This window comes from Podarcis raffonei, chromosome 14, assembly GCF_027172205.1.
Source record: "Podarcis raffonei isolate rPodRaf1 chromosome 14, rPodRaf1.pri, whole genome shotgun sequence".
Lineage (NCBI taxonomy): Eukaryota > Metazoa > Chordata > Lepidosauria > Squamata > Lacertidae > Podarcis > Podarcis raffonei.
This window is the reverse complement of record NC_070615.1, coordinates 16493437-16515091: the sequence shown is the minus strand read 5'-3', so window position 1 is coordinate 16515091 and position 21655 is coordinate 16493437. Positions and strand designations below refer to the sequence as shown.

The 21655-nt window shown below is 44.5% G+C and overlaps 1 protein-coding gene across 2 annotated transcripts in view; it reads left to right on the top strand.

Annotated features, from left to right (window-relative positions):
- Positions 1–21655, top strand: part of CEMIP (cell migration inducing hyaluronidase 1) — a 166420-nt gene that overhangs the window by 120706 nt on the left and 24059 nt on the right. For both annotated transcript variants that reach the window (XM_053364360.1, XM_053364359.1), the window contains exons 12-14: positions 12308–12483; positions 13723–13932; positions 18538–18743. In XM_053364360.1, the coding sequence (XP_053220335.1) occupies positions 12308–12483; positions 13723–13932; positions 18538–18743 (592 nt within the window). The remainder of the gene's footprint in view (positions 1–12307; positions 12484–13722; positions 13933–18537; positions 18744–21655) is intronic.

Sequence of the window (21655 nt, the reverse complement as noted above, 5' to 3'; positions counted from 1 at the left end):
TAAAGATTTGCTGCACTGACTTCCAGTGATGGATGCATCTGAGAAGTTATTAGGTTTAAATCAGGGTCTATTGGATGGGGACAAATTGGTTTTTAAGAAGTGATAGAAAATTATTGCAAGCAATTTAAAAAAAAATTCAAAGTGTCCTTTTTAAAAGAAAGAAAGAAAGAAAGAAAGAAAAGGATTTTTAAAACTTCTCCATGGACTTAATTTGTCCCACACTGTCATTGTTCGTGGTGCTTTGTAGAGCAAAATATGCAAAAGGGACAGGTTTATCTATTAGTACAGTACATTTATATTCCATATTGCTCCTTCACAGATATTACAAATGGGGTTCCATGGGAAATCACACTGTTAAACTGCTCTGGAAATTGTAGCTCCGTGAGGGGAATAAGTACCTCCTAACAATTCACAGCACCCTTAACAAACTACAGTTCCCAGAATTCTTTGTGGGAAGAACCTTGGCTTGATGCCACTGTTCTTTCCTCACCTCACCCTATAATAAGCCGCTTCTACATACTTTGCACAGCTGATTTTCATGCAGAATTCTGCCTCCCGTTCATGGGAATGGGGCGAAAAGGTTTGGCCAAGTCCCTCCTAGTTGAACGATGTTTCTCAGCTTTCCTATCACTAATTAGGCATTGTTTTTCTATGGTTTGTGTCCTCGCCGCCCCCAGGGAATGGATTCAAATTCTTTGATGCTTTGAATCTGGATTTCAAAGAACTCTGGAGATGCCCAGAGCGAAAGGCAGCAAAATGAAAGGCAGGAAGGGTGGGACAGGGTAGAAGATCAAACAACAATAATTCCCAGCCTTATCTGCAGCTACGTAGCCACATGTGAAGTGTCCAACACTTGATAAGTTTCACAAATGGGCAGAAATGATGCAACACCCTTTTAATGTACCAGATAATAAATAACATGAATGAACTGCTGGGTGTCATTGTTCAGACCAGAACACCCTTATAATAGATGGCTGGTTACAGTTCATCTGTGAATATATCTTGACTGTGTGAAAGTCTGATTATCAGTAGACCTCTGAGGCGGCTGAATCTGTGGGAATCCAAAAGTGTGGGAAAAGCACATTAGAACTGGACATTTCTCAAATCAGATGCAGGGCTTGTTTCTCACGAGTTTGCCCATCTAGACCCTTTTTATTTGTTCAGAAGGAAATGAGGCCATTTTGTCCTTAATGGCTGACTGCATCTCAGACGGCAACATGTATTATAATCCATAGTTATCGACTACTCTGCCAATAAAGACTCAGCAGGCAAATTCTGTTTCAATTTTTAAATGCCTGTTGAAAACTCTCTTATTCCATCAGGCCTAGGCAGGCCATTGAGATACAGTGGTACCTCGTGTTACGTACTTAATCCGTTCCGGAGGTCCATTTGTAACAGGAAACCGCTCGTAACATGAGGCACACTTTCTCCCCTGGCGCCTCCCACTGCTGCCGCACCGCCGGAGCGCGACTTCCGCCTGAATCCCGGGGCAAAGGTTGCAACAAGGGGCATCTATTTCCGGGTTAGCGGAGCGCTTAACCTGCAGCATTCGTAAGGGGGGCGGTACGTAACACGAGGTACCATTGTAGTTGGAAAAATTCTGATTTTCACTCTTTTACATGGTTTTTATTGTATGGTTTTTAAATGCTGTAGTTGCAAACCACTCTGATTTTTAAAAAATGAATAGCTGTGTGTATATATATATATATATATATATATATATATATATATATATTATGATAAAGCAGGCAATGAGTAATGGTTATCATGGCAAGTGATAGGAGAAATTTCTCCAAACTTGTTGGGTGGCAACAAAATAGCTGAACATATAGGGCAAAAAAGGTGGTGATCCCTAATAATAACAATAAAAACATTTCTCACAACAACCCTACAATGTAGGGATGGGGAACCTGTGACTCTCCAGATGGGCTTAAGCTCCCAACAGCTGCAGCAAACATGTTCAGTGGTCAGGGATGATGGAAGTTGTCATCCAATGATAGCTGGAGGGCCATAGGTTCCCCGTCCCTGAGGTAAGTGGAATAACTACAGTGGTACCTCGGGTTACATACGCTTCAGGTTACATACGCTTCAGGTTACAGACTCCGCTAACCCAGAAATAGCACCTCGGGTTAAGAACTTTGCTTCAGGATGAGAACAGAAATTGTGCGGCGGAGGCGCAGCGGCAGCAGGAGACCCCACTAGCTAAACAGTTTCAGGTTAAGTACGGACCTCCAGAACGAATTAAGTTCTTAACCTGAGGTACCACTGTACTGCAGATGGTGAGAGAGAGGGGGAGAGAGTTGCCTAAGGCCATCTACTGAGTTAATGAGAGAAGAGATATTTAAACCAGAAACTGATAGGGGTGTGTGATTTTATCGTTTTCTGTTTCTCATTTTTCCAATCTTAAATTCGGTGCTCCACTTTTTTATCTTTGAAAAAAGGTCCTCATGCAAATTCATCAGCATTTTACTGCGAATTTTAGTGTGCAGTTTCGCCTACTATGTACATCTTTGCAAATGAAATATTACCCCTAATAATATTTGCATATTACTTTCAAAAATATTTGCATTCGTATGCAAACCTTACCTTAGTATATGCATTATTTGTAGAAATTTAATCAGCGGGAGATCTGCATTGCAAAATTCAGAGAAGTGTGAGCTTTGCAGGCTGACTTTGCATCTTGTTTTAGAAAGTGGGGTTTGGGAAAGCTCTGCTTTCAGTGTGAACTGAATCAAATTTCTCCCTTATCGCTACTTCCTGGTTTCTATAACCGAGTCTCTTTCTATCATCTGTGCTACACCAGTTACCATCAGTTTTCCTATTGCTTTTGTTCCTTCTTTCTCTCTTTGTGAGTAGGTTTGCCAAAGTGCTAACTGGAAATATATTCTGCTAGGTTGCCACTTCTGATGGCTGTACATGCAATTATTTTGTTGTTGGTAAACTGCATGTGTGCGCAATGAAATGTGCGCACGTGTGATTATCTATATCATCACACCTGCGTGTGCAGATAGTTATCCCATGCGGCAATGGACATATGGATTTAATGGATTTCCTAGATGTAATTATATAAAACTGCATTCTGCTGAGTCAGATCATTGCTCCAGCCAGCACATGGACTGACTGCTACTTTTTACAAATGGTTGCAGATTGTTCTTTCTAGCACAGTATATTTTGACTGCATTCCAAGGCCTGCAGCTCAGGGTTAAGTCATTTGCTTTGCACGTAAAAAACTCCCCCAAATCAAATCCTCCAAGAGGAAGGTCATCATAATATTTGATAGCACAGCTTTCAGAAAAAACAACAACCACCCTGTGTCGAAATCTTTGCAAAGCTGTTGCTGTCAAACCAACGCACTAAATCCACTAAATTAACTTGGTAATAAGGTAGCTTCATGTGTCTTGGGCTGGATTCACAGTCATGTTTCCCTGACTGTTAATATCGGTGTAATAGTTGAGCTTTTGCACAACATAAAAGCCACTTCCAGAAATATGGCAGAAGATAGCTCAAGTTGATTGCTCGTTTCCACATTATTTGCTTTCAGGGGAAAAAAATGTTTGCAAATCACATGGAAAGAAGCACTAAACTTGTGCTATATTTGGCTATATTTTTGGCAGGGAAGCTAAAATATAGTGAGGAAATGAACAGTTATGGAAACATCAGGAAACAAAATTGACTGCCATGGGAACTGCCACCTTAAGTCCTTTATTGCCAGACAACCTGGGGCTTAAATCCAGGAGAAACTTTCTGCATGCATTACATGTGCTCTGCTTGCGACCCACGCACTCCTCCCCTCCCCTAATTTATACAGCAGGCTATGTGTGGAAGAGTGTGCAAAACTAAACAGTGTGGCTGGTGTCACAATAACTGTTTGTCTTCATCCACCAAGCGAAAGGCTTGACGGAACACTCGCCTTGAGCGTCACTCTAACCGCAGATCTCATTTACAGTTCTTTGGGGTGAGATGTTCTTGCCTCCGATGTGAAGAGCTTTCTTTCACATCTGCCTCTCTGATGTGCCCCATGGGGCTGGTTGCGCACCAAGCGCCTAATGTAAATTGGCAGCCGGCCCTGCATTCTTGTTGCCCCAAACAGAGCGAAAACAAGAATTCTTGCCACAACAGGTCTCTTGTGTGTTGAAAACAAACGCAAAACCCTATGCTGCCTCTCTTGGTGTCTATGGATATCACATTAAAGAAAATAAAACCTCCCCCTTCCCCCCCCCAAAAAAAAGCTAAAAGGGATAAAAATTTAAAAAGGTATACAGTACAAAACAATAGCAGCATAAGAAAGTACACAGCTGGTTAGAGCATGGTGGGTTAGAGCTCAGTTGGTTAGAGCTCAGTTGGTTAGAGCATGGTGATGGTAATGCCAAGGTTGCAGGTTCGATTCCCATATAGGATGGTTGCCTGTTCCTGCATTGCAGAGCGTTAAACTATGAAGCGCTCTGGGTCCCTTCCAATTCTAGGATTCTGTAACCCAGCGGTGGAACAGGATGATGAAGATGATAGCTGTTATTTATTGAACTTTTAGAAGACACCTGAAGGCAGCCCTGTTTAGGGAAGCTTTTAAAGCTTAATAGGTGATTGTATTTTAATATTCTGTTGGCAGCCGCCCAGAGTGGCTGGGGAAACCCAGCCAGATGGGCGGGGTATAATTAATTATTATTATTATTATTATTATTATTATTATTATTATTATTATTATTATATCCAACCCTTCTTCCATAAGGAAGCAGGGTGGCAAACAAAGCAGAAATGTTCTAAAAACAATGATAAAATAAAATCTAAAAGCAGTTTTAGTCAAAAACATTCTTCCATCCAATGATCTTGAGATTTCCAAGATTGCACTCTGCTGTTTTCTAAAAGCCAGAAATGAGCTACATAAAGAAATCTCATCAGGGGCACTGTATTGCAACCACCCACAAAGCCCTGATCTATGCCACAGATGTATTTTACTCCCCATAGCAAAGCAACATGGATTAGACCCTTTCATAGGCATGGTGTGGAGTTTCTATAAGGAGAGGTTCCAAGGTAATTTAGGTCCCCTGCAATAAGGGGACTATGCGTACCTAGTAATCCATATTACACTCCACTCCAGATTCCTCTCATTGTACAAAAATAAGAGCGCTGCTGGATCAAACCAAAGGACCATCTCATTGAGCATCCTGTTCTCACAGTGGTCAGGTGCCTATGGTAAAGGTAAAGGGACCCCTGACCATTAGGTCCAGTTGTAGCCGACTCTGGGGTTGTGGCGCTCATCTCGCTTTATTGGCTGAGGGAGCCGGCGTACAGCTTCCGGGTCATGTGGCCAGCATGACTAAGCCGCTTCTGGCGAACCAGAGCAGCACGGAAACACCGTTTACCTTCCTGCCAGAGCGGTACCTATTTATCTACTTGCACTTTGATGTGCTTTCGAACTGCTAGGTTGGCAGGAGCTGGGACCGAACAACGGGAGCTCACCCCATTGCGGGGATTTGAAACGCCGACCTTCTGATCGGCAAGTCCTAGGCTCTGTGGTTTAACCCACAGCGCCACCCGTGTCCCTGGTGCCTATGGTAGGGTTGCCATATTTCAAATGGCGAAAATCCGGGCAAAAAAGTTGTTGAGCCTTTTTGGCAATATCGCAAAAAAGCCGTTTTTGATCTATTTTTAAGGGAAATCGGCAAAAGCAGCACTGCCGACATGGGCTGCCATACATCTGGGAAGCCCACAAACGAGGCCTGAGTGCGAAAGCGTTCTCTTCACTTGCGATTCCCAGCAAACTGCTATTCAGAGGCAACCTGCCTGTGACAACAGAGGTAGTACAAACAGCCGTCATGTCTAGAGATGAATGATAGCATTGCCCTCCGTGAATTTGACTAATCCTCTTTTAAAACTGGCCGAGTCAAGGGGACATCCTGACAATTTGTGGGAGCAAATTTTCTCAGCTGTGAGTAATGCAAACGCTGTAAATTTGACAGAATGCCAAGATTTTGCAAGAACTGGTTCCTGAGTAAGAATTTCATTTGATTCTGCTTCGTTTATTCTGGTGGGAAAATCCTGGGGTTTTTGTGGCAAATATTGAGTAAGGGCAGAAGAGGAGGAGGAGGAGGAAGGGGGATGTATAGGATTAAACAGGAGGCAATAGGTGTTTTAAGAGCAGGGGAACGAAGAAATGTGAATGCAAGACCCAGAAGAGGAAGGAGAAGGGAAACCAAGTCATTCTTGGGTTCTGTCTGGACAGTCCTATTGAACATCCTAGCCTGGTTCTTGGCTATTTTTGTGTGTGTGTGTCACACAAATTTCTAGTTTCTCTAGGCTCTAGAGCAATTAGATATATTTTAATTTAGGTAATCTATGTAATGGGCTTGTTATAAAATGAATATGGATTTTGAATTTGGTGTTTGTAATTTTTTTTGGTTTTGGAAAAAACAACAAATTTCTAGTTTCTCTGCTGGTGGTATAAATTGCCAAATTAACCTCCTGCAGAAATAGACATGCTTGGTGTGTTTGTTTTACCATCAAGCATTCCAGGAACCCAATTTATAGCTATTGTCTGGGGTGAATGTGGTATCAATACTCCGTAAGGAGAGGGCAGTGGAGGACAGCAACCACCTGAGACCCATTTCCTTATCTTGAATCTCCCCCAAGTCAGCAAAAGCACAACATGAAAACAAACACTCAAGGTGTTAGTTATATATAGAACTCTCTTAGTGCATATTCAACATTCTTGTTGGCATTTAGCATTCTTAGCATGTCTCTGCAGGTGCTAAATAAAACCCAAGCCCGTGCAAGCCTGAGATCTTATTATTCCAAAGCCCAGGCACGTGTACCTTTCATAAAAAGAGTTTTGTAGATCACTGCAGATGGTGACAGCAGCCACGAAAGTAAGAGACGCCTGCTTCTTGGGAGAAAAGCAATGATAAACCTAGACAGCATCTTAAAAAGTAGAGACATCACCTTGCCAACAAAGGTCCATATAGTTAAAGCTATGGTTTTCCCAGTAGTGATGTATGGAAGTGAGAGCTGGACCATAAAGAAGGCTGATTGCCAAAGAATTGGTGCTTTTGAATTATGGTGCTGGAGGAGACTCTTGAGAGTCCCATGGACTGCAAGAAGATCAAACCTATCCATTCTGAAGGAAATCAGCCCTGAGTGCTCACTGGAAGGACAGATCCTGAAGCTGAGGCTCCAATACTTTGGCCACCTCATGAGAAGAGAAGACTCCCTGGAAAAGACCCTGATGTTGGGGAAGATGGAGGGCACAAGGAGAAGGGGACGACAGAGGACAAGATGGTTGGACAGTGTTCTCGAAGCTACCAGCATGAGTTTGACCAAACTGCGGGAGGCAGTGGAAGACAGGAGGGCCTGGCGTGCTCTGGTCCATGGGGTCACGAAGAGTCGGACACGACTAAACAACAACAACAAAAGCATCACCAAGACATTTATTTTGGGAAGCTTGCCCCATGCCTAGGGATAACTGAACCTTACTCCGTTCCTTATTTTTCCAATCTCCATAGTTCTCGGTGCTCCACATTTCCATATTAGTTTGAAACCTGCATTTCAGGACAAATTTCTCCCAATCTACCATGTTTGTATGCAATTTTGCCTAATATGCACATTTTTTGCAAAGCAGTTCCCCCTAATATAATGCGTTTTTGTATGTTTTGCAGTAATATATGCATTTTAATGCACAATTTAACCTAGTGTATCCATTTCTGCACACGTTACCTGGCTTCAGAAATGCACTGGAAAATTTAGAGGAGTGTGAATTTTGAAGGATGGATGTGTTTCACTTTGCATATTACTTTTTGGAAAAGTGTGAATTAAGGTAGAATTGCCTTCAAAGATGAACAGACCCGAATTTCTCCCCTATCTGCAACCACATTGCTTCTGTGCATCTGCACCACTCCAAAGCACTTAAAATGCAAAACAGTTGCAAAGAATCCCAGGGCGCATAAACATGGAAAGCATTCTAAATCTGAAGGCCTGCCATATAAAAATCATCTGTCCAGCAAGGCAAGATCGAGAATAAGTCAGAGCTTGTGGGAGATTTAAAAAATGTTAGAAGTGTGTGTGGGGGGAGAGAGAGAGACCACTTGAATTGAATAATGCAACTTCTGCAATGGGTTACGTTAAGTGATTGTTTGTCCACTGCTTGAACCTTACCCAGGAATGTCTTCTGGTTTTTATGCCAGTTCTATTTGCAGATTCCAGGCCTTTATGTCAGAGGGTGAAAAATAGCTAAATCTGTTCGCTGCTGCGATTAAAACACATAGCAAACTGACAGCAGAAATCGTATTTCTGTATAATCGCCCTGAGCAAATAGCCAATTATTTGAAGCACGTATGTTCCTCCAGTTAATTTTGTAGGCTTTTTGTCTGTGGACCGTATGCACATAATAAAACTTGAGCTGGCTGGGGGAAATGGTATGTTTTAAAGAATGTGGCTTTTTTTGAAAGGGGAGAGAGATGAGGCCTTGCAGATATTGGGGATCGAGGGAGGCCATCTTCTGGGTGCCGCAGCAGAAAATGGATGGACAGCAGTAACAGCTACAGAGGAGAAAAGCTTGCTTTTATTTACTATCTGCACCACTGGACACAGATGAATTCTTTTGCCCTCCTTATCAAAGTTCCGTATGAAGTTTTGCAGGGATCTCCCCTTTCTGGCTCCAGCAGGTCTCCATCTGATAACACCTTGTGCTCAGATCTGCTTCAGCAAACAACAGCCGCAGCAGGATCAAATGATACCACCTTCTCCGTTCATTGAAAACTGCATCGCAAAGCGGGTGGGATAGCTCCCTCTGCCCTCCTTGTGTGACACGAAGGCATGTTGTAGCCAAGATGTGGAGCCGCCGTCCGTTCTGCTATGACAGCAATTTGCAGCGAGTATCTTTGTGCACATGGAGAGAGTCTTCTGGGCACCTGCTTTGTTCCATCCTACTGTGGCTTGAGAATTCGGAACCATAGTGGGCCTGCACAAGTTAAATGGCAGGCTTGGGTCTCAAGTTGGAGCCACCTGGGAGATGGAACAGGTTTTGTCCTCACTCGGTAGTGTCCTTCAAGCGCAGCCATCATTAGGTTTCCTCTATAAGTGAATATTGTCCTCTGTGGCAGGAGTGAAGAACCTTTTTGGCCCCGGGAGTGTGGTGGCCAAACTTGGCAGGTAGGTGAGGCCACCTACATGTCTATCAGCAGGTGGTATCAGCTGACTGATAGCTGGCAAGTCCTGTCCTCCTTTCAAAGTTGACCTGTGAGGTGGTGTGGGGGGTTTGTGGGGTCTGCTTCACCAGTGTTTTCCTCACAAGAAATGCCCTGGCAAAGCAAAATCAGGCAGAATAAGCAGACAGTTCAGCCCTGCTCTCTGCTTTTCCAGCTCTTTCCCTGAAGGGAAGAGTTTGGCAATGGTGTCAACTGATAACAGATGGGCATGGTTTGGGGGAAATGGCTGGTACGCAAAAAATTGGCTCACTGGCCAGAGTTCCCCCGCTGTCATGGGCCAGGATTCACTTTCGCCTGCTGAACAGCAGCCTGAAGGGGGAGTGACTCCACCTGCAGCTGATCAGCCTTCAAGGACACAACAGGAGATGGCACTGATGAGAACCAGCTGGCTTTGGCCTTCTTAAACAGAGCCCTCAGCAGCTGTCAGATGCTGCAAACAATGCTTGTCGTTCCTGGTCCTACCTTGCTGCTTCCTGCTTCCTATCTGGACCCTTGAATCTGTGGTCATCTGGACTCCCTGACTTCTGGACTGTGAGACTTTGTGTGTGTGGATTCTGCTCTCAAGCAAGAGTTCCTCAGAGACCGCTAGCCCCTGCTTGCTGGCAACGGAACTCAGACGGGGCTACAACACCCATCCTTGTTCTGTGATGGAGGACTAAAAACACTGAGCTCATGGACATGGTTGCAGTTAGGGCAAAGCCTTATGCTCATCACCTCTCACTGATGGCGATTCTGCAGTGGGTTGCCACTGAATGGTAAAAAGGTAAAGATAAAGGACTTCTGGGCAGTTCAGTCCAGTCGAATTTGACTATGGGGTGCAGAGCTCATCTCCACTTTCAGGCCAAGGGAAGCCAGTATTTGTCCACCAACAGCATTTCTTTTCATCTGTCCAACATGACTAAACAGCTTCTGGTGCAACGAAATACCATGACGGAAGCCAGAGCGCATGAAAATGCCGCTTACCTTCCCGCCACAGTGGTACCTATTTATCTGGTATGCTTTCGAACTGCTAGGTTGGCAGGAGCTGGGACAAAGCAACGGGAGCCCATCCCCGTCTCACAGATTCGAACTGTCGGCCTTACGATTGGCAAGCCCAAGAGGCTCAGTGGTTTGGACCACAGCGCCACTGAATGGCAGGCACAGAGAATTGCATACCATTGAAATATTCATTCCTCCTCGTAAAAATGATGGGCATTCTGCCTGTTTTCTTGTTTTAAAGCAGATAACCCATCTCCTATATCTTCTTTGCAAGGAACAACTCTGATTTGGCTATTTCTGAGCTTTTGGCATTTGTTTCCAGTTATAAATGTTGAGTGTGCATGCCTCTCCCGAAAGAAAATATCTGCAAGTGTAAAACATATATGCTCTTTGAGCGCAGCATTTATTTAATGAGTGTATTGCTTGTTTTTACTGGACCGGTTCAGAATGTGGGCAGTAAGATAATCTCTTCCTGCTTCCTTCCTCCCCCAACCCCCCATTACAAAACAGCTGAATCAGGGAAGACATGGTGTGTCTGTGTGTAAAAGACGCAGTGACATATGGAGGAGGGATAAGTTTAAAAAGTCTTCTCTGGTTTGTAGAGGGCGAGGGGAAGAAGCTGGAAAGAATTCGTATATGTGTGTGTGTGTGTGTGTGTGTGTGTGTGCTTGTGTATGAACTGCAATATGTAAGCTGCAATCCTATGTGTGTACACTTGTAAATTAATTTACTTACTTTGCAGTGAACATTCATAGTGATGGTGATGATTATGATTTCTGTATATGCTGCCCATCTGACTGGGTTGCCCCACCCATTCTGGGCAGTTTACAAAAAATTATAAAACCATAATAGCCCAGCAGTAGGACACATGCTAGGGACGTGGGTGGCGCTGTGGGTTAAACCACAGAGCCTAGGACTTGCCGATCAGAAGGTTGGCGGTTCGAATCCCTGCAATGGGGTGAGCTCCCGTTGCTCGGTCCCTGCTCCTGCCAACCTAGCAGTTCGAAAGCACGTCAAAGTACAAGTAGATAAATAGGTACCGCTCCAGCGGGAAGGTAAACGGTGTTTCCGTGCGCTGCTCTGGTTCACCAGAAGCAGCTTAGTCATGCTGGCCACATGACCCGGAAGCTGTATGCCGGCTCCCTCGGCCAATAAAGCGAGATGAGCGCCGCAACCCCAGAGTTGGTCACGACTGGATCTAATGGTCAGGGGTCCCTTTACCTTTAGGACACATGCTCTGTATGCAGAAGGCTTCCATCGCTGGCATCTCCAGGTAAGGCTGGAAGAGACATCTTCCAGAAAACCCCAAAGAGCTGCTGCTGTTCAGTGTAGACTAGTGGGTAGTCCCTGTGGTGTCCTCCATCTGTTCCTGGACTACAACTCCCATCATCTCTGAACTTTGGCTACACTTTTCTGGGGTGGATAGGTGTTTGAATCCAGGAACACCTGGAGGGCCACAGGTTGGCTCACCCCTGATGCAGAGGATGCTGAACGAGAGGGACAGTGGTCTGACTCTGTACAAAGCAGCCTCCTATCATCAGCTGGACCGATTTTTGAAATGACATAAGGTTCCTAGCAGTACACTTAAGCTGTAAAAACCCCCGAAGTTCTATGGCATAGGTAGGCAAACTAAGGCCCGGGAGCCGGATCTGGCCCAATTGCCTTCTAAATCCAGCCCATGGATGGATCAGCATGTTTTTACATGAGTAGAATGTGTGTTTCTATTTAAAATGCATCTCTGGGTTATTTGTGGGGCAGAGGAATTCGTCCATCCCCTCCCCCCTCAAAATATAGTCCAGCCCTGCACAAGGTCTGAAGGACAGTGGACTGGACCCCTGCTGAAAAAGTTTGCTGGTCCCTGTTCTGTGGCATCACACTGGAATAGCTGGAACAGTCAAACTTGGAAGTATGGAATCAAGATGCCAACAAATCAAAGGGCTATTGATCTGGCGGGTGCCTATTTTGCTGATAATTTCATTGCTTTGTTATGTTTGCTGACTGCTTTGTGGTCATATGGCAATTAAACAGTATATAAATCCTGTGGAATAATAAAAATTGAAATTCAAATTGAAATAAATAGAAGTTAGAGAATGGATTTGTTAATGGCGAATTTTCGTTTCCTGCCCCTTTAGGGAAAGCAAACTACCTTCACACAGGAGAGGTGATCGATGGCGTGGACATGAGAGCAGAAGTAGGCTTGCTAAGTCGCAACATTCTTGTGATGGGAGAGATGGCCAAGGAATGCTACAATTACAACAGTGATCTGTGTTCCTTCTTTGATTTTGACACCTTTGGAGGCCATATCAAGGTATCACTTGGTGTCTATGTATTGCAGGTCGTCCCCCCCCCCCCCCGTGCTGGGACCTTTCTTCCATGTGGCTGGGGGAGTCTGACATGACATTGAGCACTTGTATCTAACATATCCAATCTCAGACTTTATGTCTGCAGCATAAATTTTATGGAGCATGGGCACAATCGTGCCAATAGATCTATGTGCATTTAAAGTGCAATACTTTTCAAGATGAGAATTTATTTATGCAGCTCCTATACTTTGTGCCCTTTTGTACCAAACAGCAGTCTCCTAAGCTGTGTACAAAATGATGGCAAACAATTCTAAAAAGCAAAAAAATATAAAGTTTGGGGGAAAGCTCAGTGGTAGAGTATTTGCTTTGCATGCAGAAGGTTGTAGGTTAAATTCCTGGTCTGAAATCCCCAAGGGCTCCTGCCTGTCAATGTAGACAGTACATCAGCTAGATGGACCCAGTACTGAGCTAGTGTTAGAATTCCTGCTCCGTGATTGCAGTCATGGGATTTTTGTCTATCACATGATGGTGTATGTTTTGACTCCACAAAGTGGGAAGTGATGGAGACAGGATGTTTGTGTCACTGTGTTCCGTGAAGTGGGACTATTGTCCTTTGTTCATTCTCTTTGCTGTCTGATGCTAAAGAGAGAGGGAGCCATGTTGCAGTGCTCTGTGTGTGTTTATAAGTAAATAAAGTAGATTAGCCAAAATGCTGAGGTCTGTCATGTGAACTGCGAAGACTCTGCTGATCCCTAAGTGTGTGGATGTCTGTTGGCATCGGTCGCTGTGATGTTCGGGCAGAAGAAAGCTTTTGAAGCTCCCGAACAATCGACCAGGAGGGAGAGAACATGCCAGTCGGGCATGTGTCTCTGCCAGGGTCCTACTCGAGTGTAGGCTGACAGCTATATGGTCTGGTTCAGTATAAGGCAGTTTCCTATGTCCTTATTGGATTGCATCGTGTTCTACTCAAGATCCATTAGTTTCAATGGGTTTCCTAATAACTGTCAGTAGCTTTAACAACTATACTTCCCAGAATTCTTTGGAGCAAGTGATGAGTGCTTGAAGTGGTTTGATACCACTTTAAATGTATAGTGCAGATGTGGCTTTAAAGGCGCTGGATCACACTTGTTTGAGAAACGAAAACAGCAACCCTGAAAGCGTCTTGCACAAATTTCAAACCTGCCGATTGATGATGATGATGATGATGATAATGTTGATGTTGATGTGTGTGTGTTGTTCTCTAGCTTGGACTTGGGTTTAAGTCTGTCCACATGGAAGGGATTGAACTGAAGCACATGGGCCAGCAGTCACTGGGACACTACCCAATCCACTTCCACATGTCCGGAGATGTGGATGAGAAGGGCGGCTACCACCCTCCTACCTACGTGAAAGACATCTCCATCCACCATGCCTTTTCTCGCTGTGTCACCGTCCATGGCTCCAATGGTCTGCTGGTAAGAAACTTGAGATTCATTCACCACCCCTTCCATCACAATTCATAGTGTTGGTGCTGCTGGTCTGCAGGTCTACCTAGGCGCAAAATAACTTCAATAACTTGGGGCCAAAGTACCAGAAGGGCTGATTCCTAATGCACCAAAACAATCACTGAGATGCTCTAATGGAGCACTTCAGGTGGTGCGATCTATCCCTGAGGTATGGCTGGCCTTCACTAGGGACTAAGCCCAGGGGTAGGTAAACTAAGGCCTGGGGGCCAGATCCAGCCCAATCGCCTTCTCAACCCGGCCCACGGACAGTCCAGGAATAAGCATATTTTTACATGAGTAGAATGTGTGCTTTTATTTAAAATGCATCTTTGGGTTATTTGTGGGGCATAGGAATTCGTTCATTCCCCCCGCCCCCCAAAAAAATATAATCCGGCCCACCACATGGTCTGAGGGGCGGTGGTCCGGCCCATGGCTGAAAAAGGTTGCTGACCCCTGAGCTAAGCTTTCCTTTTGGCAGGCCTTGCCCTGCAAAACTCCCTACCAGTTTTTTCAGACATCTTTTGAAAGCCGTATTTTTTAGGCTGGCCTTTGCAACTGAATTTGCAAAGGGAGTGACCGCCGAGACCATATCACACCAGTCCTGAAAGACCTACATTGGCTCCCAGTACGTTTCTGAGCACAATTCAAAGTGTTGGTGCTGACCTTTAAAGCCCTAAATGGCCTCGGCCCAGTATACCTGAAGGAGTGTCTCCATCTCCATCATCCAGCCCGGACACTGAGGTCCAGCGCCGAGGGCCTTCTGGCGGTTCCCTCATTGCGAGAAGTGAGATTACAGAGATGAGGCAGAGGGCCTTCTTGGTGGTGGTGCCCGCCCCATGGAACGCCCTCTCATCAGATGTCAAGGAAATAAACAACTATCTGACTTTTAGAAGACATCTGAAGGCAGCCCAGTTTAGGGAAGCTTTTAATGTTTGGTGGTTTATCGTTTTTTAATATTCTGTTGGGAGCCGCCCAGAGTGGCTGGGGAAACCCAGCCAGGTGGGTGGGGTATAAATAATAAATTATTATTATTAAATTATTTGTAAGGCATCGATCATGTAGTGTGGCAGCAGCCGTGCTTTGGAACTCCCTGCCTCTTGAAATTAGGCAGGAAATCCTTGCCCTCTTGGTTCCTTGTAGCCCCATTGCCCTCTGAAGTTTGGGGTGGTGGCAGCCCAGGTGATGACATTGCCCTGGAGAGTAGCAGTCCCTGAACTGTGGAATTCCTCCCTCAAAGAGGCGTTTCTGGAACTTTCCTCATAGTTTTCATAACATGCGGGAGACACTCCTCTTTACCATATTCTCTTTACCCTGGTTTTTGTTTAGAACTCACCCTGTTCTCTTGATTGAAATCTGTTTTAATTGTTTTTAATATTTGATTCTTTTGTGATCAACCCTCAGACCTGTAGGGTAAGAAATAAAAATAGCAATAATACTTTAGACGCAGCTGGGAACTTTCTTGTTGTCGCAAGCCTATCCAGACATGTAAAGTGGGCAGCTATAATTGTTTTAAAAATTTTATTGATTTTTATCTGTGTTTTTTAATGGTGATGGCTTGATTCATATTCAGGTTTTTTAAAAACAACCATCCCTAGCCACAAGGGTTTTAGCTGCGTTTCCTTCTACATTTTTATTATTTACTTCATAAAAATTAAATATCGCGTGCCTGTGAAAAACACACACCACAAAGCGGTTTACAAAGGGAATGAAACAATGAAATTATCAGTTTAAAAAAATTAAAATCAACAATATGCTAAAATCAAACATAAATATTCTACATTTCTGGATAGGCTTGCTTAAACCATGGAGGCAGAGGATAGCAATGATGGGACAGGCTTCTCCTCTATGGATTTGTCTAATCCTCTTTTAAAGCCATCCACCTTGGTGGCTACCGCTGCCTCTTGTGGCAAGGAGTTCCAAAGTTTAACTGTGTCTTTCCCTTTGTCTGTCCTGAATCTTCCAACCTTGCATGTCTACAGATTCTAGTGTTAGGAGAAAGGGTTCTTCTTAGATTAGCATTTATTAATTTGCCATAGATCAGAGTCTATGTTCCTGTTCCTGTTACTACAACTGCTTTCCGATTTGTAGCCACATGGGGAGAGTAGCATGTCAGATGAGCAAGGAACCTAATGGATGTATTAACTGCAAAGCAAGGATGGCCAGAGGCCTGTTAAGTGGTAGAAAGCATCCTGGTTAAAGGTAAAGGTAAAGGGACCCCTGACCATTAGGTCCAGTTGTGACTGACTCTGGGGTTGCGGCGCTCATCTCACTTTATTGGCCAAGGGACCCAGCATACAGCTTCTGGGTCATGTGGCCAGCATGACTAAGCCACTTCTGGCGAACCAGAGCAGCACACGGAAATGCCGTTTACCTTCCTGCCGGAGCGGTACCTATTTATCTACTTTCACTGGTGTGCTTTCAAACTGCTAGGTTGGCAGGAGCTGGGACCGAGCAACGGGAGCTCACCCCGTCGCGGGGATTGAAACTGCTGACCTTCTGATCAACAAGTCCTAGGCTCTGTGGTTTAACCCACAGCGCCACCCGCATCCCACACATCCTGGTTATGGTACCGTAAATACTTCTTCTGCAGCGGCTGCACAGCTGCTGATTAACATGGGCCAATCCAAACCCTCATCACCGATTCTAATTTTAAGCCCTGATCCTGCACAGATAAATTTTTTTTCAGGGTGCTGCTGCCACTGCCAACTCAAATATTCAGAGTGTGACATTGCAGTGGCTCAAATGGGCGGGTCGGTTTTAGAGGATTTGGAAGCGTCCAGCTTCTCATTTTTGCCCTTTTCCAAGGAGCAAAATTATATTTAGTTCAAAGGAATTCTGGTAAAGAGCCACGTTCCTTCCTCGGCACTTCCACAGCCAAAAAGCAAGCAATGGGGAAGGAAACATGGTCAAGTTGATAGGAATGAAGAAAGCAGCTACCTCAAGGGATTTTCTGGTCGCTGCTCTTATTTTACATCCATTTTGAGATGTGATTGGATGTGCACAGCCTGTTCTTTTTGCATTTCGTTGCCATTTGACCTCTTTGCATACCACTTTCTCTCTCTCTCTTCTTACACCTGTGTGTATCTAACTGCCGGCAGAGGGTAACACTACATTTGTGGGAGTAAGCCTCATTGGACTCGGTTGGGATTACTCCTGAGTAAAACAGTACTTGCCTGGGGATCTTGTGCAAATGCATATAGAATCACCGCTCTTACTTGGGGGACCAGTTCCACCAAAATAGCAGGGCTGTTCTCCAAGTAAAACAGTTTAGGGATTTGGATGCGAAAGCACTGACAAAATTATTGCAGCAGAAACGATATAATATATAGTCAGCATTTCAGCCATAAGATGCATTGAAAAGATGTGGATCTCTGCCCACCCCTTAGTTTGTCTGCGACTATCTGGATTGCAGAGACTGTAAGGGACTGGCTAATCTTGTATTTAAATGATCTTACATAATTGCATCCTCTGCTAGTGGAGCAAATCTAGATAGGCTTGGGCTCATGCCACCTTTTGCATGTAAAAACGTCTGAAATATTACTCTCGCCAGCAGCAGTGCATTAAAAGCCCACCACATCCTGCTTTCCTCATTGCTTTGCAAATGTGTGTGTTACAATCTGCTGAGCCACAACATTAAATCCTGGCCTGATTTATACCAAGGCTTGTTGTGGAGGGGGCTGGATGAACGCAGGGAGTATGTCATGCCAGAAACTATTGGCATACTCTATAGATTTATGGTGGATAATACTCTGAGGAATACGCATGAGGGCCTGCTAGCTGCGGCAATGCTTGCATCTGGTGTCATTAATTCAGTTTGAGATTGACGATGCTCCTTTGCTGGAAAGGACAAATGCCATATGAAGTCTGCCCCTGAATTTAGGAGTCCAGCATTTATAAACCCTCTGATTTAAAGCCATGCCATCTTATATGTGCATGCACAGAAAGTGATTTAAATATATATATAAATTCCCAGGGAATCTAGGGGCATCCTGACGCTCTTCTCAGACGTGGTTTTCACATGTTGCAATGTGGATTCCTGATAACAGTGGCAATGAAGTCAATGAAGGGCTCTTAGTACATGCTCAGGGACACACTTGGCATCAGCCAACAACATGCAGATGGAAGAAAACCCTTGTGGCGTGTCATCCCCTTCGAAATGAGCGTGATGCACTCCTACAATGGAACGGTACACTGATCTGAATCATCATTGGCTGATCTGAATCATGCCGCCTTCATCTCTGATGGAAATAAGACATAATGACTTGCCTCTGTTTTTAGCTTTAAACTGGTTTAAGAAGAAATGTGTCCAAACAGGGAAGCGAACCCAGTTCACCAGATTACGAGTCTACCGCTCTTAACCACTACACTACACTGGCTCTCTTGAGAAGGTGATTGGGCCGCATCCTGCCCATGGGCCCCTGCATTAGATACTCTCAGCATCGTTTCAGATGTTGTTTTTAAGTTGAACATCATTAATGCCATGAGCCTCACAATTACGTCCAGGCAAGGTGCTGTTCTGAGCATCTAAGAAGACCAGCCTCGTATCCATGCCCTCTCCCTTTTTTATATCCACAGGTCAAGGATGTTGTTGGGTATGACACGCTTGGACACTGCTTTTTTACCGAAGATGGCCCTGAGGTACGCAACACTTTTGATCACTGCCTTGGACTCTTGGTGAAACCCAGCACTTTGCTGCCCTCTGACCGAAACACAAGGATGTGCAAGACGATCACAGAAGGAGCTTACCCAGGATATATCCCCAAACCTAGACAGGACTGCAAGTGAGTCAAAAAACAAACTTCTAATTTCCTTTGGCTTATAGAACTGATTTGCCTGGTGTATCTTAGTGAACCATTACAGCCCATTTGGGGAGCTTCTTATGCCTATTGTTGTTTAGTCGTTTAGTCATGTCTGACTCTTTGTGACCCCATGGACCAGAGCACGCCAGGCACTCCTGTCTTCCGCTGCCTCCCGCAGTTGGGTCAAACTCATGCTGGTAGCTTCGAGAACACTATCCAACCATCTCATCCTCTGTCGTCCCCTTCTCCTTGTGCCCTCCATCTTTCCCAACATCAGGGTCTTTTCCAGGGAGTCTTCTCTTCTCATGAGGTGGCCAAAGTATTGGAGCCTCAGCTTCAGGATCTGCCCTGCCTATACCTTGCTTGAAAAGAGAAATCACCTAAATTTCCACTGTGCATCTCTCTCTCTCCCCCCCCCCCCGAAAATCACAGCCAAAATGAAGCATTTTAAGTCCTTCAAGTCTCAGTGGGGAGAGACTTGGGTACACACTCAAGCGAGAGGAATATTGCATTAGTTTTCCTGGTTATAATGCTGGCGCTTCTCCTGTTTTCCAATGTTCCTTTCACACAGCAATACCTGTTGTGTTAGGGAACTGTGGCTTTTTGACTGATATACAAGCATGTTGTGCTAAATTTCATTCACACCTGTGACACAACAACAAACGGCATTAGATGTCGCTGCTCCCCCACTTTTTCCACAAATGTGTGCTTCTGCTCTTCTAAGAAAATGGCAGGAAAGAAATGTATGCTGGGATAGCTCCCCGACTTTCATCACTTTACTTCCATGGATTTTTTTCTGGAAGCAATTAAACATGGAAAAGAGTGCGAATCTTCCACCATATTCCGCTAGATCCCTGGAAGTGGTTTTTACATTGTATGAAAGCTTGAATATAATAGGAAAATAGACACAAGGGAAACGGAATATACTGTTGTCTGAAAACAGCTGTAATTAATCTCTCATATTCAAATAAAAGATTAGAACTTAAAGGTAAGTGCTGTCTGTTATCATTTAGTGCACGGCAACCCAGGTATACCAGTGTTTCAATGTTGGGGATGTCCACAGCGTATGTCACAGTAAACAGTAGCAAGAAAAAAGTCTTGTATACCTGGGACTTTGCTACATTAGTCAAGAAACAGCATTTTGAATGCATTATAAACATGTAACACCAGATGGCCCCAGAGAGCAAGGGAAAAAAATCTAAGCAATTTTCCATAGCGGTTTTTCTCCTTTTGTTATAACAATTTAATTTCTGACTTATTTATAGCGTTTTATTTCTGTGTGTAGATCCACCCCTGGGCTGCAACGTAAAATGTTTTGTGATCTACACTGGCAGCCACAAAGACTAACAAACTATTGGGACAGTTTTGCAAGTAACGTTAAGCCTAAGTATGGCTAAGTATAATTGTGCAAGCATCCAGATATTTGCAGGAAAAATCTCTGCCACTCTGCAGGAAAAATCCTCCAGTCCTCCTGCTGTGAGCTAAGCCATGTGTTAATATGGCTGGTTTTGTGGTTTGTCATGCTCTAGACCAGTGATGGCCAAACTTGGCCCTCCAACTGTTTTGGGACTACAATTCCCATCATCCCTGCCCACTGGTCCTGCTAGCTAGGGATGATGGGAGTTGTAGTCCCAAAACAGCTGGAGGGACAAGTTTGGCTATCACTGCTCTAGACAAACCATGAGTCAAGAAGAGCAAACCTTGGCTACAAACCTTGTAACTTATCTGGATCAAGATAAGCCAAGAGCCCAGATTTGGATATAACACCAAGCCAAATCAAAGCAGGTATGATTTTTTTTTCCCTTGCAAGTACCCGTGCTCACACATTCACTCCTAGCTATGCTTTGGCTTAGTGTTACATGAAAACTGTATCTCAATTTCATGGCAGGATTGTGTATGAGATTTGAGCAAAACGATATATTCTTTTCAAAAAGGGAGTTTGGCTGGAAACAAACACATTTTATAGCATTATGTTTTAATAGCCATGTGAATCCTGGGAAATAGGCAATATGCGAGATAATTTCAGTGCCAGCCAGGACTTGGCCAAGCAAGTGACCATGAAAGCCAAGCTGTTTGCCAAACAAGTACCTTTAAATCCTTCAGGGATTTCAGGTACCATGAAAGCACGAAAATTCAATCAGGTTGTTACTTAAGACAACCCCTAGCAAACTCGGGGCTTCCTAGAGGTTTTCCTTTGCTTCCTTTTTTGCTGACTCATATGCGGAAACATTCGTCACAGCATAAAACATAAATGATATAGGATAGTTTCATACCATAGAAATTCCTTCTGGGATTCCTAAAGGCTTTCAAGGCAGGGCTGTGTCGCAAGTGTGACAGCTGTAAGGATGCTGTAACAGAGACACAGGAAGGTGCCTTGTGCTGAGTCAGAACATGGGTCCATCTGCCTCAGTGCTGTCTGCACTGACTGGCAGCAGCTCTCCTGGAGATGCCAGGGATTGAATCCCGGACCTTCTACAGGCAAAGCAGGTGTCCTGCCATTTTACTAAGGCTCTTTTTCATGGTGGTGGTCAGAGAGAAAGAGAGATCAAAGTTACTCTGTTCTGTAAAGGAAAACTTCTCTGCTCAGTTATATAACTTGATTAAATATACAGTTGTACCTTGGATCCCGAACGCCTTGGTATTTGGACGTTTTGGCTCCCGAATGCTGCAAACTTGGAAGTGACTGTTCTGCTTTGAGAATGTTCTTTGGAACCTGAATGTTGGACGGGGCTTCCTGGGCTTCCAATTGGCTGCAGGAGCTTCCTGCAGCCAATTGGAAGCCGCGCCTTGGTTTCCGAACGTTTTGGAAGTCAAACAGACTTCCGGAACGGATTCCGTTCGACTTCCAAGGCACGACTGTAATGCCCATCCCTCTGCACACTCCATTTGGGAAT